Here is a 17,767-nt window from a genome sequence, read left to right as displayed (position 1 = left end):
TTCTCCAAATTTATACCCTGGATAGCTATTTATGAGCCCTATAAACTGATATGAGTCTCATTTCTGGGAAAATTGCAGGTGCTCTGTAATATTCTTGAGAAAATGGATTTTGTTAAATTTTTATCTCGATTTTCTCAAAAACGACTTGACCGATTTTTTTCAAATTCATACCCTCTGTATAGTTATTTATCCTCTCTATCAACTAACATAGGTCTCCTTCCTGGGAAACCAACGGGAGGTCCACCCCATCCTTGATAAATGGACTTTGCAACCTTCTTCTCGTGCATGAGGTATAGTGAGGTCCACCTTATAATGGCAGTAGATAAAGATAGGAGAACAGCGTTGCCGTTTGTCTGCCTTGATTATTTATATTTGTACATTGTTTAAAACGGATTTGGCAACGTTGTAGAGCTAGAAAACAATAGTGGTATGTGTTTTGTCGTATGATAGACAAGGATAGCAACACAAAAGTTAATAAAATACTGCCATTATAACGTGAACCTCACTATAGGTAGGTAGCAGTTTATTCAAATAAACAACAATAACAATAATACAGTCATACAAAAGATAATGTAGTCGAGATATTTTATTTGTAGAACAGCTGTTTAGACGAATTTTGAAAAATCATCAAATTTCACAATAATTTACACAAAGGAAAATGTACTCTGAAAACTATATATACGGTACAATAGTATAATCGTATTTTTTAAATATGTAGCCGCCAATTGTCATTATGTTATTCCCCTAAATTTATTATTCTCGTCAATTGTCATTATGTTATTACCCTAAATTATTCTCGAATGAGGCTTGAAATTCAATGAGCAAGGAAAGTTGTGTCAGTGTACCACACCAGATTTTTCCTCTTCTTTTTCTTCCTCTTCTTTTTCTTCTTCTTCTTCTTCTTCTTCCACTTCTTCTCTTTCATCTCTCTATCTTCCTCCTTATCCTATATTCCCATATCTCTCTCTCTCTCTCTCTCTCTCTCTCTCTTCTCTCTCTCTCTCTCCTCTCTCTCTCTCTCTCTCCTCTCTCTCTCTCTCTAAATAAGCAATGAAAAATATAATTTTTGTTTAAAAACAAGTTATGATTAAATCATAATTTATATGTGAAAATTGTCAGCTCACCGATCCCTATGTTAAAGCAATGGCAATTTAAACTTTGATCTTCCATTCCTTATGTACAGGATGACTTTTCCAAAATGTAGGCTAAGAAGGAATTGTTATCACGAAAAACATGTTCGCCTATTTTATATTCTTCACTTCTTTTTCGTCCCAATTTTTTTCTTTTTAGCCTTTTTCGAGATCCGTTGGACATAAATAACCACATAACCATATAAATACAGAAATTGCTCGCTTAAATAGGAAATATAGATTCGAATAAGATATAGCATCCTTTCCTATCCCACATTGATGCCAAATTGTTCAAATGCTACAGAGAAATATGATGAATTATATTCTTCATAAAAAATATGATATGAATTTTTATCATATATGATATTGAAACTTATCAACAAGTAATAAGGTAAAAGAAATACTGCAATACTGGAGCAACTTGAGTCATAGCTATGTAGGTAGCCTACCTACTTTGAAAGGTGAAAATGGAAAAGTGGCCTATCATTCCTACTGACTTGACTCTTTAGTCCAGTCACTATATACATTGGTGCTTGCAATTTATATTGTAGTTCTGATTTTTAAATATAAAATCATGCATCATAAGTAAAATTCGGTCAAAAAATGGAAAATTCATCCCTGAGTGTACTTTAGCCAGTATTTCATTTAACAAAAAATTACCTATTTCTATTTTCTATATGCAAAGCTATGTACGGTATCTCGGTAAACCCGTTATAATAAAAATATTATTTGATCTTGAATAGTAGAATAGAATCTTCTCTTTAATTTGCTGTAAACGATTTACGAAAAAATATATGTAAAGTAAGATTCGATCATTGAAAAAAATCAAGAAATTGAAGATACCTCATAATATGAGGCGTTGGATTCCATACCGTTCCTCATCCACTTGAGTTATCGATGTCAGCTTATTAAGATGGCAGCCCTGCATACAACGAAACTATTCTTATGTTCCAGAAAAAGTTCTATCCCATTCTAAATTGAGGTAGAAAATCATTTGTTGTTCCAAATCAATCTTCATCCACTCTCCTTTCCGTTTCAAATAAGACCTTATCCTGCAAAGGAAATGAGTTCCAACCCGATCCTTATCCGATGCTATAAATGGAAGCTCAGCAGCAATTTTTGTTGCAAAGCGTAGGCCTACCTCATCCTTTGCTTTTGGTTTGACCTCCTACCGTTCAAATCGGTTCCAGTTTCTATTCCTAGATGATAATTATGACTGTAGTATAGAGTATAGGGTTCCGGACGGAGCAGTGCACATTACACTTCTATACGGTAATGGGTTTTAAATCGAAAGTAGGTATTGTTCTTTGGAATGAGAAGAGGAAATATTTTTTGACAACCAATAACAGAGAAACAAGTTTTAAACTATATGAAAATATTTTATTATTATGATTGTTTGTGAAGTAGGTGAATTGATTGAAAAAAATTCTCAAATCTGATTTTGTGTTATTTTATTATTGTTTAAATGGTTTCTAATAATTGAGTAGCCTATAAAGGATATAGAATCTGGTATTAGAATTGAAGGAAACAAATCCGTTGGGGGGGGGGTGACATGACCCCCTTGAAGGCACCAACGATCTATATATACTAACTGGATAGCGAATTGCATGCTGAAAGAACCGGTCCGGCTGGGCTGAGCGCTCTCCCCACCACAAATGGGCAAGAAAGGCACAGCGCTGGAAAGCACCCTTGCTTTTCTATTGCACTATTAAACCCTTCTTGACAAAAATTCTATTCTCTTTATATTCTCAATAATCTTACTTATTGATAAGGAAACTTTGTAGACACACTAAGCATGTAAAACAAAATATGTAATATTCTGAATTAATATATTTATTTATTAAGCAATAATTAAACAAATTAATATTTTGTGTTTGCAGTACATGGTAGCATGTAATCTACAATTCAATGAAATTGAAATAATTTCACAATGAATATAAAAGTGAATCTATCTAGTACAATCTACCTAATCAATTATATATATATATATATATATATATATATATATATATATATATAATATATATATATATATGCACATTGATAATCTAATCGGATCTATCCATTTAATCTAACTAATCAATAATAATAATATATAATGCAAACTATATTCTATATTGCACAATGATCTAATTTATTGCACAAATATTGCACAGTATCTAATTTAATCTACCTAATTGATAATAACAATATTTACAATCAAAATCAAACATTATTGAATAGAATAAGTTTAGTGAACTTCTGTCGGAGCCCTGCGCTATCAATATTAATTTTATTTGTTTTTCCCTTGTCAAATGATGGCCTATAATCTTCAGGGCTGAAACCCGGTGGTTGTTCTCACCAATATCATCATTACTGAAATGATTTTTGAATAGGGAATTTTCAAAATGCATATATAACTTCTCAATATGATATTATTCAGTAGTTTACAGTTTTGGGGTGTATTATTGTAAACAAACTTGACAATTTATTTTCAATACATCTTTGCTTGGCCTGACAAGTTTGCCATTTGATATGTAGTCAGTGAATTCTGTGAAGTAGTAGGTAATTTACTTCATCATGAAATGAATAGTTAGAATAATGGTATTTCAATCTACATAAAAGAATAAATATATTCAACTTACTGATAAAATGAAATATCACTTCCTTTCTTAAATCTGTTGGTGCAATTGTATGCAGAACATGAAGCAACCATCGCGTAAGGTGCTCGACCTTGAGAGCTTTAATGAAACTTATTAATGGTGCATAGGCCTCCGGCTGGCAGTAGGCTACTCGTGTGCCCCTTTGTGGAGGGGATGGCTGAAAAGGCGCCGGACCGTTTCTCGACTGGCAAAGCCAATTCTGTTCGCTATCCAGTTAGTATAATTATATAGATCGTTGGTAGGCACAAGGCCTTCCCCCCTAGGCCACTGACGATATCTAGGAACTGAATGCAATTTGATATTTTTTTCCATAAATAAAAAAAAATCTCCCTAAACAATGGCTGAGCGACTATTATTTGAACGTAAAAATACCTGATTTGCAATGATCTATTTTGACAATTATTCGACTGGGAAGAAAATAATGAAAATATATAATGTTGAGTGATATTAGTTACAGTAATGAATATTATAATACTAAATGAATAAATAAATTATAATATTCATTTCCTAGATGAAGTGGATTTCTATATAGTCCAGTCACTTATATATAATGCATTGGTGTTTGCAATTTATATTGCAGTTGTGAATTTTTTATATATTGTTTGGATACATAAGTGAAGTCCAGAACCAATTTTTCCATGCAAAATTTCCTTGTGCTAGATACAAGGTGTACTCAAAACCTCGTATTTTCGGTTCACTTTCCAGTTTTTAGCTATTTCCGCCAAATCCTGTAATTGGACAGAAAAATTCACTCTTGGCTTATGAAATTCTTGATAAAATGAGATCAATAGGAACTCTCTATCTTTAATGAGTACTGAGTTACAATTGTTCAAAAATGAGTAGTTTTGGGGAAAAAATCAGTTTTGATGAATTTTAGTTTTTGATCAACAATATCTTCCGATTGTTACCGTACCACTTTTAAATGTATAATTCAAAATCCCTCTGTGCGTAATTTTATGCTCTACAATCTGAGATCAGGTAGAGCGCTCTATCTCATTTAGATGTCCAGGTACACCTGACAACAATGCTCCTTGTATTGTGAAAAACACCTAATTTTCAGCTTCAACCATCATCACCAACTACATTGTCCTCACATTGATATTTCGCACAATGACATAAGTTTATGAGATTATGTAAAGTTAGTCACGAAGCATATAGGCAGTGAAAGATATAAGGACAAGTGTAAGAATAGTCGATGCTATGAATGCTCAAAAAAGGGTATAGAGGGAAAAGTTTGGAAGACAATTTTTGACCCCGAAGTCAGGTTTAGGGTACAGTAGTGAGGAGGTAAATATATCAAAAGTCCCCACCCCTACCCCATGTGCTAAGGAGTGGGGGTGGTTCAAAGGTACCTTTTTTTGGTTTCTCGCATATAACTCGAAAATTATGCATTTTACAAACAGCATGACTATTCTATACGAAATAAAAGCTTAAATAATTTCCTACAATATTGATCTCGCAACTTTTCCCATATCTCTTTCACATTTCGAGATATCCGCTCTAAAAGATGTGACATTTTTGAAAAAAAAAACACATTTTCCTTTAATTTTTTGCTATTTTTGCTCTTATAACTTTTTGAATATCGATGGGAAAAATCTATGCTGATCATGAGCTTATATAGCATCAAATTCTCTTCAATTTGATGTGTAATTCCACAAGTTTACGCACATCCCCACGACTGTTGCAGCAGCTTCAGTGTTGAGTTGAGACCTTCAGTTATGCAAAAATAGACCAATTGAAAAAGGAATTTGGAGAGAATGTTTTGAACACAATTTTTGACTTCGCAGCTTTGTTGGGACCAGTTAGGGAGTGAACATATCAAAAGTCCCCATCCCAACCCCTTGTGCTAAAGGGATGAGGGTGGTTTAAGAGTTGAATTTTTCAATGTTTTGCTTACACGCTCATATCTTGAGAAAAAAGCGTTCAACCGTCATGACTAACTATTCAGAAATGAAGCTTGATAAATTCTCTACAATATTTGTTCTTTGGTGATTTGTGATACCTTCAACAGTTTTCGAGATATACGCTCTTAAAAGTGTAAAATTGTTGAAATAACAGCTTTTAATCCTATTTTTTGATGTTTCAGGGCCTACAACTTTCCAACAATGCATCGTAAAAATTAATGCTCACCGTAGATTTGTAGATATTTGTTTTCTCGTCAATTTGATGTATTATTTCACTACTTAAAGTTTTCCTTCTATTGTTATAGCAGATTAGATTTTTCCATCCATATTCAAAAAGTTATAAGAGCAAAAGTTAAAGGAAAATGTGTTTTTTTTTTCAAAAATGTCACATCTTTTAGAGCGGATATCTCGAAATGTGGAAGAGATATAGAAAAGTTGCAAGATCAATATTTTAGGAAATTATGTAAGCTTTTATTTCGTATAGAATAGTCATGTCTGTAAAATGCATAATTTTCTAGTTATATGCGAGAAACCAAAAAATGGTACCTTTGAACCACCCCCACTCCTTAGCACAGGGGGTAGGGGTGGGGACTTTCGATATGTTTACCTCCTCACTACCCTAAACAGAACTGCGGGGTCAAAAATTGTCTTCCAAACTTTTCCCTCTATAACACTTCGTTGACTGGGCTAGAAAGGTAAACAAGGTAATATATAGTCCAGTAACACATACATGTGTATGCAATTTATATTGTAGTTCTGATTTTTTAATATATTATTCGGGTACATAGGAGAAGTCCAGAACCAATTTTTTCATGCAAAATTTCCTTGTGCTAGATGGTTTCCTTGGGTGGCCCAAAAACCTCGTATTTTCGGCTCTTTTTCCAGTTTACAGCTATTTCTGCCGAATCTCGTAATCAGACAGAAAAATTTGCTCTCACCTTTTTTTAGATCATAAAATTTTCAATAAAATGAGATCATTGGGAACTCTTTATCTCCAATGAGTACTGAGTTATAATTATTTGAAAATGAGTGAAATTTGAAGAAAAATCAATTTTGATGAATTTTAGTTTTTGATCAACAATATCTTTCGATTGTTACCATTTAGATGTATAACTGAAAATCCCTCTGGGCGTATTTTTGTGCTCTACAATCTGAGATCAGGTAGAGCGCTCTATCTCATATAGATTTCCAGGTCCACCTGACAACAATGCTCCTTATATTTTGAAAGTTTCAGCTTCAACAAACTTGACCAACTCCATCGTCATCACATTGGGGGGATCTCTCACAATGTTATAAGTTCATAAGATCTTGTTCTATGAGAATCACACGTTAGATGCACTTAATTTAGAGGAGATGCACGCAACAGGACACCTCAAGGATCAAAATTGCAAACACTCATAACTTTATATACAATCATCAGATATAACCGTACTACAGCTCATTCTTCTAGGCTCGTCGAGGCGGTTCTAAATCATTCATAATGAGTCGAATTCGGTCGAAAAATGGAAAATTCATTGTTGACTGTACTTTAACTAGTATTTCAATGCACAAAAAATGACCAATTTCTATATTCAAAGCTGCGTATCTTTTGGCACACTCAAGATAAAATTAAAAAATCTTGTAAGGTTGTAAAAAAGTATTTCCCCTTTTCACTTCAGTGAAAAATAACCAATAGTTATGTTTGTTTGTAATTTTGAACCTTGAAATATCCTTATGCGCGCCTCTCCTCTAAATTAAGTGCATCTAAAGCTGCGTACACATATTCGTGCTTCCAACCCGCACCGAGCACGCTCCTCCCTCGTACCACCATCGAACCACAGTCGCACCGCCCACGCACCCATCATGAACGTTACGGAAGATGTTAGATCTTCTCGCGTTCCCCGGTCGAACCAATGTTGCTCGCCGGTCGATCATCAATCGCTCTGCTGGAGTGACGTTCGGTTGCGGAGCAGAGCGACAGTCTGTACGCACCTTTACGGGTGATTCTCATATAACATTATCTTATGAACATACATAATTGTGGCATTTTCTGCCAGCAGATCAGAAAATTGTAGGAAAGCAGTGTCTGAACAAACAGGCGAATAGTATAGGACCGAGAATATTTTTCGCTTCCTTGCAGGTACATAATAGAATAAGAGTCCCAGAGAATATAATTATACGTGCAGATTTCTTGAAACTGTTTCAAATAGGTACTCTTATTTCAAATGACTAAACGTCTTTGCAACTTCATCAAGGACAAGATTGGAACATATATTTACTATAATCCAGAAGATATGAATTGACCTCGGAAACCTATTGAATGATTTTTTATTAAGAACCAAGCATGAATACCATAACAATATTTATTCAATTGAAAGATGGTAACATTCAAAACTTAAATACATAGAAGATATACTTATAGAACATATTTTTTCATAAGTTATCTAGACAACAAATGCCCTCAGGGCATAGTACCAACCTACTTTTCATGAAGATACTACATCGAACTACATTGAAATGATAATAATTTGTAGGCTATTTGGCGCCTTGATCAGTCTGCATGCGCTTCATTAGGTCATCATCCTGCATGGATATCTGCGTCAGTTTCTTGCCAACTCTCTCATGCACGTCCAGGTACTTGGCAACACACCTGTCAAGGCAGACAGACTCGCCTTTACCGAGTTCAGCCTCCTTGTATTTCGGCGGAATGCACTTCTTATGACAGGCGGCAGTCATACGGTTGTACAAGTCAGCCATCATTTCGATTTCCAGCTCCTGCACCATTTGCAGTCTGGCAGTCTCCATGCTCTGCGCACTAGCCATCTTCACAGTCAATTCACACGAAACTATAACTAATAACAGCACTCACTTAACTTCACTTTTCTTCTGTTGTTGAAGGTACGGAGTCATAGCCAGCCCTCAGAATTCGTTGCCTAATCTTCATATGCTCATAACGCCTTCGATCAATCGACTGTTTGGACAGAATGAATAAGCCAATACCTCCAGCAATGCAAAAACACCTGAAATGCAAACAATTAAATACTTAAAAACTATTTAATAATTTCATTTACAGAATATTACATTTTAAATTATAAAGCTTCATGAATTGGGTATCAAAGTTAAAGAGGTCTAAAAATAGAAGGTTATTAAAGAGGTATATTTTTAATTGAAAACACAAAACAACATTATTGAGATAGAGAATTACATCTCAAGTTTAATCGTGATTAACCGCGGATTCATGACTTTATCACCACATTGTCAGATTCGTTATCCATTGGTTATTTTGACGACACTTCGCTGCGCATAAATTTAATTGACATAAATAATTACGTGCAACCAGATAATATATATTTGCCTAATTATAAATTTGATTATCCATGAATTTTGATTATGTAATTCACTGAATTTAACCGCGTTCAAGTGGCATTCTCTTTTCCACAAGAAGCAATGAGCGTGCTATACAAAAATGCTATAATACTACTTTGGCATGGATACATGCAATAGAGTGCCTGCAACTGGGTCTTAGCAATTCTCTGAATTTTGAAAAAAAACTATATTTTATTCCTTCCCACACTATTTTAAAATCCTTACGAATTAGAATAATGCAAAAAATACTTCAAGGTCTGGTTTTCATGCAAAGTGCTACTAATTTTAATGACGGCATCGATTCTTAACATTGGTTAATTTAAATTCAATAGACGACGTAACGGGAGTATATATTATTTTATGATTTTCATCATGAGCATTTAAATGCCTGAAGATGAAGAATTGCACAGTGAATGTGCTCAACAAATTCCTATAAGGGATTCTGTAGTTTTAAGGATTACTTATGAACACTAAGCTCGACTATGACAATTCAAATGACATCAGTTCTTCAATTCAAGTATTATTATATGCATTATTTAAAAAAATATACAATAGTACCGTTTTTAAAATAAACAAAAATCGAAGTAGCACAATTTTTCATGCATTTATCCTATACCGTATCAGCCATGTTGTTCTGTACTTTTGATTGAAATTAATGATAGGTTGTCTTAATGTTTGCAGATTACGCCACAATCTATTCAAGGGGACAGACGGTAGAACAGGCGGAATTACATGCACAGAGTTTTTAGCAGTGCCAAACAGTGGTTTGCTGAAAATAGACTCTGCTTAAATGAGGGAAAGACCCAACAACTGGTCAGTGGACTCCGTAGCCTCGCTGATTCTGCCCACCAGGCTAATGTGAAGCTCTTGGGATTCATCATTGACTCAAAGTTATCAAGGGCAGGTAACATTGAGGGAGATTGGTCCAGGCTGGCGCGGGTGGTCTAGCTTTTGCGCAGACTGAGGACCCTTCTCAGCTGCAGGACTTGATCATGGTCTATAATGTTCTCTTGCATTCCCATCTTCTGTATGGACTTTTTCTGTGGGGACATGCGGCGGGCTGCAAGAGTGTGCTGATGCTCCAGAAGAAGGCACTTCGAGTGATCACAGGGTATCGTGAACATTTTCGACCCATCTTTGTGCAACTGGGAATCCTCACGATCTACAACCAGTATATACTCTTCAGTTTGCTGCATGTCAAGGACACCGAAAGCAGTCAAGTCCTTTGATCGGATCTGCACGGATATAATACAAGGAGGAGGCTTGCAATGGATATTCCACGCTGCTGAACAAGTAAGAAGAAGGACTCTTTCCCGATTTTTGCCCTTCGCTTGTTCAACGACCTACCTGTCAATGTGAGGAATCTGCAAGGAAGTGACTTCAAAATTAAAATAGTGACGTGGCTGAAGAATAACCCATTCTACACCATGAGTGAATACTTCGATGCATACAAAGGCAACATAGTCTGACCTGCCATCTTAAAAATACATGACGACATCTATCCAGTTTACTGGTATTTGATGAAGAAAAAGGAATAAAGGATAAAGTATCCTCTACATATCGTTATAATACATATTATTCCAATGACAATGTATCGATAGGCTACTGTTCAGAATGACAATAATATGCTAGAAGGGATTAGGATCCAGATTAGGTAAGGGTTTGGGTTAAGTTATGATTATCAATTTTTCAAAAGTGAAGGAGTAGGTTAGGGGGTTATCTTTTTGTTTTGGAATTGCAATATTAATTGGAATTTTAACTGAAAGAGGGTATTGTCCAGGTTAGGTCAGGGATCAGGTTGATAAATGTTTAAAAGGTAAAGGGGTAGGTTAAGAGGTTAGGTTTTTGCACAGAATTAATATAAGTTAGCAGATTATAGAAGATTTCTCTGTTTTTGCTTTGTGATTGCAATATCCTGTAAGGGTTTAGGGTCAAGTTTGATTTATGTTTCAAAGATGAATGGGTAGGTTAGGAAGTTGGGTTTTTGTTTTAGAATTATTGCAATATGCTGAAAACGTGTAGCCTATAACGTAGAACGTATAAAGAGGTTAATTTGATAGATACAAGCCCGGTTGAATTTTAACCGTGATTAATTTCACGAGAGCCTCACGATAGAAATTTGTTAAATGTATGTTTTTTAAATATTCGATCTATTTTTAATAAGGTTGAGGATTTGGGGGTGGAATTGATTGAATTGAGACCGGATATTTTGGCGTTTGCAGAGACTTGGTTAAACCAAGAAAAGGATCAGGTTTTTAAAAAAGCAGGATATGATAAAATCACTGTTACTCATAGAAATAATTCAAATGGAGGAGGAGTTGCTATATATTTGAGACAGGGCTTGAGCATGAAATCATATCCATTGCAATATGATAATCTTATGACTGAAGAGGTGTTTGAAGGTAGTGCATGTATTTTTAAAAGTGATGAATATAGATTTGTATTTTTAGTCGTATACCGTCCACCACAAGATACAAATCTCTACAACTTTATTGAAATTTTGGAGCAATTATTGAATCAAATTGGAATTTTGGATGTACCTATTTTGATATGTGGAGATATGAATATTGATGGCAAGATAGATTCCGTATATAGGAGATGTTTTTTTGATGTGTTAGAATCACACAAATTGTTGAATGTTGTAAAGTTGAACACTCCAAATGTAACTCCGAACTCAAATTGATTACATACTGACAAGTGAGAACATATAACATGTACAAAGCGGCTGTACTAACATGATAAAATGGATGGACATGGACATGGAAAAGTGTTGTGACGAATTGTTCAATGAATTTTATGACAATTATAGATACTGTTTTGAAATATGTTTCCCAAAAAAGATCTATAAGATTAATAACAAATCTGAATTGAATTGGATTGAGAATGACATTATATTGCCAAGAGATAAATTGAAACATTTATACTGGAGGACTAGGCAATTTAATGATGAGAGAGCAAAGTTGGAGTATGCAAATGCAAAGAGACAGCACTCGCACGCAGTTGATTTCTGGTATCAGGAGGGTATTTTATAGAAATAAAATAATAGAGGCAAGAAATGTTAGTGAGGCGTGTTTGTAGAGGAAAATGAATTAGACCAAGAAGAGAAAGTAGCATTCTTGGGAATTTTATTGGACAGGAAATTAACATGGCATCCTTACATTGAGAGGATATGTAATAAGATATCATCTGGGGTATTTGTCCTGCGGCAGCTTGCTAGGCTGAATGATAAAAAACTACTGTTAACTGCTTACCATGGACTTATACTATCTCATATTAGGTATGCTATTTTAGTATGGGGTAATTCATCTCAACAAAATATGGACAGGGTGTTTAAGATTCAAAAGAAGGCACTCAGATGTATAGAGAAAGTGAATAGGTTAGACTCTTGTAGGCCTTTATTTAAAAAGCTTGGTCTATTAACTGTGCCATCTTTGTAAGTATATGAAGTTGTAATGCATGTGAAAACGAGTGGTGTGATCCAGAATTCAGATGTTCATAAGTATAATACGCGAAACAGAGCAGATTATCATATAATGGGTCACAATAGTAGGTTATTTGAACAAAAACCAGATTATATTGGTAGGAAATTTTATAACAAGCTACCTCAAATCTTGAAAAGTAATGATGATTTGAAGATTTTCAAAAAACAAATTAAAAAATATTTAGTTGATAGAGCTTTTATAGTGTACAAGAATTCCTTTCAAACCTGAACTAGGTTGAACTACTTAGTGTTAGAATTATTATGTAATAACATGACTTGTCTTATACTCCATGACTGGAGTCTTTAGGACGTAATCTTAAAAAAAAAAAAAATACCCAATATAGAGTGTGCAATAATCCAAGTGCTGGAGTTGACAATATTCCATGTAGACTAGTTAAAATTTCAGCGCATATTATAGCTGAACCACTGTCATTGATATAATTAATGAGTTAATTTGAGGAGAGTTAATTTCCAGACGCTATCAAAACTTCTAAGCTTATACCAATACTGTATATAAAAAGAATGAAAAAGATCTAGTAAGCAACTATAGACCAGTAGCTGTTCAATCGGTCTATTCCAAAGTTTTTGAAGTTACTTATCTGGACAGATTGTAATATTACATTTTTTCTCGATTGGAATCGAATCTTCAATTCGAGATCTATAAAACTTTATAGTAAATATCAGAGTCATCGATATACAGACAACTTTTTGACTGAGAATTTATCGTAAATGATTGTGTTGCATATTCATGGGTATCACTGAAAAAACAAACTCTGTAAACAGAGTTAACAAAATTAACAGATAATATAGAGATGATATATAAAATTTAAAATAACAGTTTCAAAATAAAGTTTTATTGAGAACAAATATAAAATGTGAATTCTAAACTTGTAATTTATAAAATTTTTGGTGACGTGTCCGTGACATCGACACTGATTTTGAGATGTGGTTTTTGTCCTGACTTGTAGCTTGGCTTCTTTCTTCTCTCTAAAATATGACTGGCTATGTATGTTGTAATTTGTGCTCTCTGAATATTTTTCTGTTAAGTGAATTATTAATGTTTTAAATTGAGTTTTGAACAGTTTTATGGTTTTTAAGTTTGTGTATTTTGATTTGTGTGTATACAAGCCTATAGCCATTGTTTTCAACTATATAAACTGGATAAGTATTTAGCTTGTAGTGACTTTAGATGCTTAAACGTGTAAGATATTGTTCTTTGTGTATTTGTGTAGTGTATTGCCAAAATTCTTCTGAAGATTATAAGTTCATTTGCTCTGAAAACTGGATTTCTCATTCATAGGTGATAGATCCATTCATAGTTTACCAAGAATCTATTACGTTGGAGCCGATAACCTTCCTTAGGTTAATAGGTGAAAATTTGCTATCCAACCGATTTAGGAGAAATTGGTAGCACGGCAAATGGTTCCTAATCATAACATAGTGCTGGGGAATACCCTTTCATCATGTGATTCACAGTCATAATCTTGTAAATAAGCAACTTTAAACAACCTTTGAATACTAACACATCAATGGTGACTTTGTGTTTTGTTTTCTTCAAGAACATAATTTTATTCATGGGTTCATTTGTTTCAACAAAGCCATTTTGCTTACAAAAATCAGTCATGTTCACTAGATAATGCTTTGCATAAACCTTTTCAATTTTCAGTTGAAGGTTGAATTCATCAACTTGATTCAAAGCAAGATTCATTTTGTTTACATTGTTCCTAACCTCCACAGAAACCTGTCTCATGTAAACATTCACTTTGTTTATAGTTTTCCTAACCTTCAATGTAGCAATATTACTTTCATGATAGTTGACTTTCAGTGAAGACAACTCCCTACCTACTTCTTTACTCAATTCTACTATCTCACTAGGGTTGACTTTTTCAACAACAGTAACTAGGCCTACATTGTCAGAAACTTGAATGAGTTGATCTTGTATCTTAACACTACTATTATCCTGCTTCAATTTGCTTTCATCTTTATGATTTTTAATCAATGTCTCATGTGCATCTTTCAATAGAAGGTTTATACTAACCTGCTCTAGTCTTATGCTAGCAAATTCTTGCTTCATATCATCAAACCTAGCATTTTGCTCATCAAACTTTGTGTTAAGAATGCTATAAGATTCAGATCATTTTTAATGTTTGCCATTTTGTAATATGCACTGATATCTATTCATTAAAACTTGATCTCTCTTGAACCGATTTCCCATTCAGCAGTATACCATTCATAACCTATCAAGATATCTATCCTACTAATAATTTTTTATAACCAGGGATATATTATGTAGTTTGAGTCCCACCAGGGGTACCATTTGCCGTGCTACCAATTTCTCCTAAATTGGTTGGATAGCAAATTTTCACCTATTAACCTAAGGAAGGTTATCGGCTCCAACGTAATAGATTCTTGGTAAACTATGAATGGATCTATCGCCTATGAATGAGAAATCCAGTTTTCAGAGCAAATGAACTTATAATCTTCAGAAGAATTTTGGCAATACACTACACAAATACACAAAGAACAATATCTTACATGTTTAAGCATCTAAAGTCACTACAAGCTAAATACTTATCCAGTTTATATAGTTGAAAACAATGGCTATAGGCTTGTATACACACAAATCAAAATACACAAACTTAGAACACCATAAAACTGTTCAAAACTCAATTTAAAACATTAATAATTCACTTAAACAGAAAAATATTCAGAGAGCACAAATTACAACATACATAGCCAGTCATATTTTTAGAGAGAAGAAAGAAGCCAAGCTACAAGTCAGGACAAAAACCACATCTCAAAACCAGTGTCGATGTTACGAACATGTCACCAAAAAATTATAAATTACAAGTTTAGAATTCACATTTTATATTTGTTCTCAATAAAACTTTATTTTGAAACTGTTATTTTAATTTTATATATCATCTCTATATTATCTGTTAATTTTGTTAACTCTGTTTACAGAGTTTGTTTTTTCAGTGATACCATTGAACATGCAACACAATCATTTACGATAAATTCTCAGTCAAAAAGTTGTCTGTATATCAATGACTCTGATATTTACTATAAAGTTTTATAGATCTCGAATTGAAGATTCGATTCCAATCGAGAAAAAATGTAATATTACAAGATTGATTCCGTATTTGGAGCAACACAGATTGATAAGTTGTAGACAATTTGGTTTCAGGAAGAAAAAAACACAGCTTAAATGTGATTTTACTTTCTTGCCCTATTACCATAGGTAAGGAAAGTATTGCTTTCCAAAAAAAATTAAGGTACCCCAATTTCTAAATTTGTATACGTTTCAAGGTCCCCTGAGTCCAAAAAAGTAGTTTTTGGGTATTGGTCTGTATGTATGTATGTGTGTGTGTGTGTGTTAATCTCCCAATTAACGTAATGACTTGAAATTTGAAACTTAAGGTCCTTACAATATAAGGATCCGACACGAACAACTGAATAAAAATGTCAAATATCTAGGAGTACACATTGCTGACAACCTACGATGGGAAGAGCACATGAATAATGTTGTCAAGAGACTCTATGTAGTGTGTAGCCTTGCTCGCCACCTGCAGAAAATAGTGGACACAGAAGTATTATTGAAAGTCTATCATGGATGCTTCCATAATGTATTAAATTATGGTATCGTATTCTGGGGAAATTGTAATAGTTTTCTTAATACAAAAAAGGATATTAAGAATTATAAGTGGTGCACACTACATCGAACATTGTAGACCAATATTCAAGAGATTGCATGTGTTAACATTAACTGATGTATACATATTAGAGCAGAGCTTAATTTGTAAATTTTGAGGTGCCGGAACTCTGGCTGGCCCGATTACCGGTGGGTATGGAATACCCCGCAGGGGAAGGGGGTCCGGGGGACAACCCCCGAAAAATTCTCCAAATTTAGCCTTAAAACCCAGTTTCAAGTCTGTATTCAATTATTTTAATCTTTAATTAAGTTTAACGTGAAACACATACAGATTTGATCAAATTAAATTGTGAAGAATAATACTTTAAATTGCCAGAATCTTAAGAAGGGAGAAGAATGAGAATGAAAACTAGCTTAAAAGATAAACTGTAATATTTTCATTTATGTCTACAATATTATTACAAAACTTGTTGTTGACAAAACTCAAGACAGAAAATGGAAGTAGTAAAAGTAGGCCTAGTTTGTTTTTGGAAGTAACAGTTTTAAGAAAATATTCCCTACAGCACAATACTGTCTTCATTGTAAGATTGCTCACTTCGACTTTTTGAATTTGTGTCGAGAGCAGAGTAATGTCCTCTATCCTCTTGCCAGCCAAGACCTGACGTGTCGTTCAGGTTTGTATCTTGCCATTCAGAAGGTCCCAGGAGGCGGATGCGCAGAAGTCATACTGTGACATATAGCCAAACTGTAAAGTATAAACACGACCTAAAAGATGAAAAACCCCAATGTTTGAAAGGCTTCACGCAACCCACAGTTGATCCTCAAAAAACTGAGTATCCCCTCCCATGATTGCGTCATATTTACATGCGTGTGGACGCGAGTTTTAATATTTTTAGCTGCAACTACGTTACATTCCGGTCGCACTGGGAGATACCGGAACGCCGCTCCGGCACAAATTAAGCTCTGTATTGGAGTCAGCCTCTACTGCAATATTGAAATATCCAGAATATTTTGAAAGGAACTCCAGCATTCATCATCACAATACAAGACAGAGAGACAATATCTATATATACAGGCAAAGAACAGCACTAGCCTTGTCTAGTGTTACAAACGTGGCAAGCAGGGTGTACAACAAGCTTCCCTTGGAAATACGGAGGTACAGAGATCCTGTGAGCTTCAGGAGATCCTTGAAGACCCATTTACTTAGAAAGAATTATTATTCCATGAAAAAGTTCTGGAAGGACGTCTGACAATCAGATAGAACAGACTAAAATGACGACCACGGATGTAAAGGCTTCCAGTGGGATCACTACAAGTATACAAGTAAGTAAGTATTACTAATCAGAGATGGCGTTTTAAAAAGACGGATTCTCTGATTGGTTCTCGTGAAATTAATTAAGGTTATTAATCAAGGTTGTTGTGCAACTGGCACTAAGTTTGACAGAACTGAAGCCTTCTCAGCTGATGCATTGATACATGGATACATTGGCATTGGAATGAGAATTATATTGATATTATACTGTACCGACCAAATTGATGAATGCAACCAAATGTTTAAAACAAAATGGCTGACACAGTATAGGCTAAATGCATGCAGAATTATTGTGCTACTT

The 17,767-nt window shown here is 34.3% G+C and overlaps 1 protein-coding gene across 1 annotated transcript in view; it reads right to left on the bottom strand.

Annotated features, from left to right (window-relative positions):
• Nucleotides 1–8,000: 8,000 nt before the first annotated feature.
• LOC111055661 (mitochondrial import inner membrane translocase subunit Tim10) overlaps nucleotides 8,001–17,767 on the bottom strand; it is a 16,229-nt gene continuing 6,462 nt past the window's right edge. The window contains exon 2 of the mRNA XM_022342906.2: nucleotides 8,001–8,675. Coding sequence (XP_022198598.1) covers nucleotides 8,191–8,478 — 288 coding nt within the window. The 5' untranslated portion in view covers nucleotides 8,479–8,675 and the 3' untranslated portion in view covers nucleotides 8,001–8,190. The remainder of the gene's footprint in view (nucleotides 8,676–17,767) is intronic.

This window comes from Nilaparvata lugens, chromosome 3 (genome assembly GCF_014356525.2).
Source record: "Nilaparvata lugens isolate BPH chromosome 3, ASM1435652v1, whole genome shotgun sequence".
NCBI lineage: Eukaryota > Metazoa > Arthropoda > Insecta > Hemiptera > Delphacidae > Nilaparvata > Nilaparvata lugens.
Note: the sequence above shows the minus strand (reverse complement) of the source record. Positions and strands in the feature narration are given on the sequence as shown.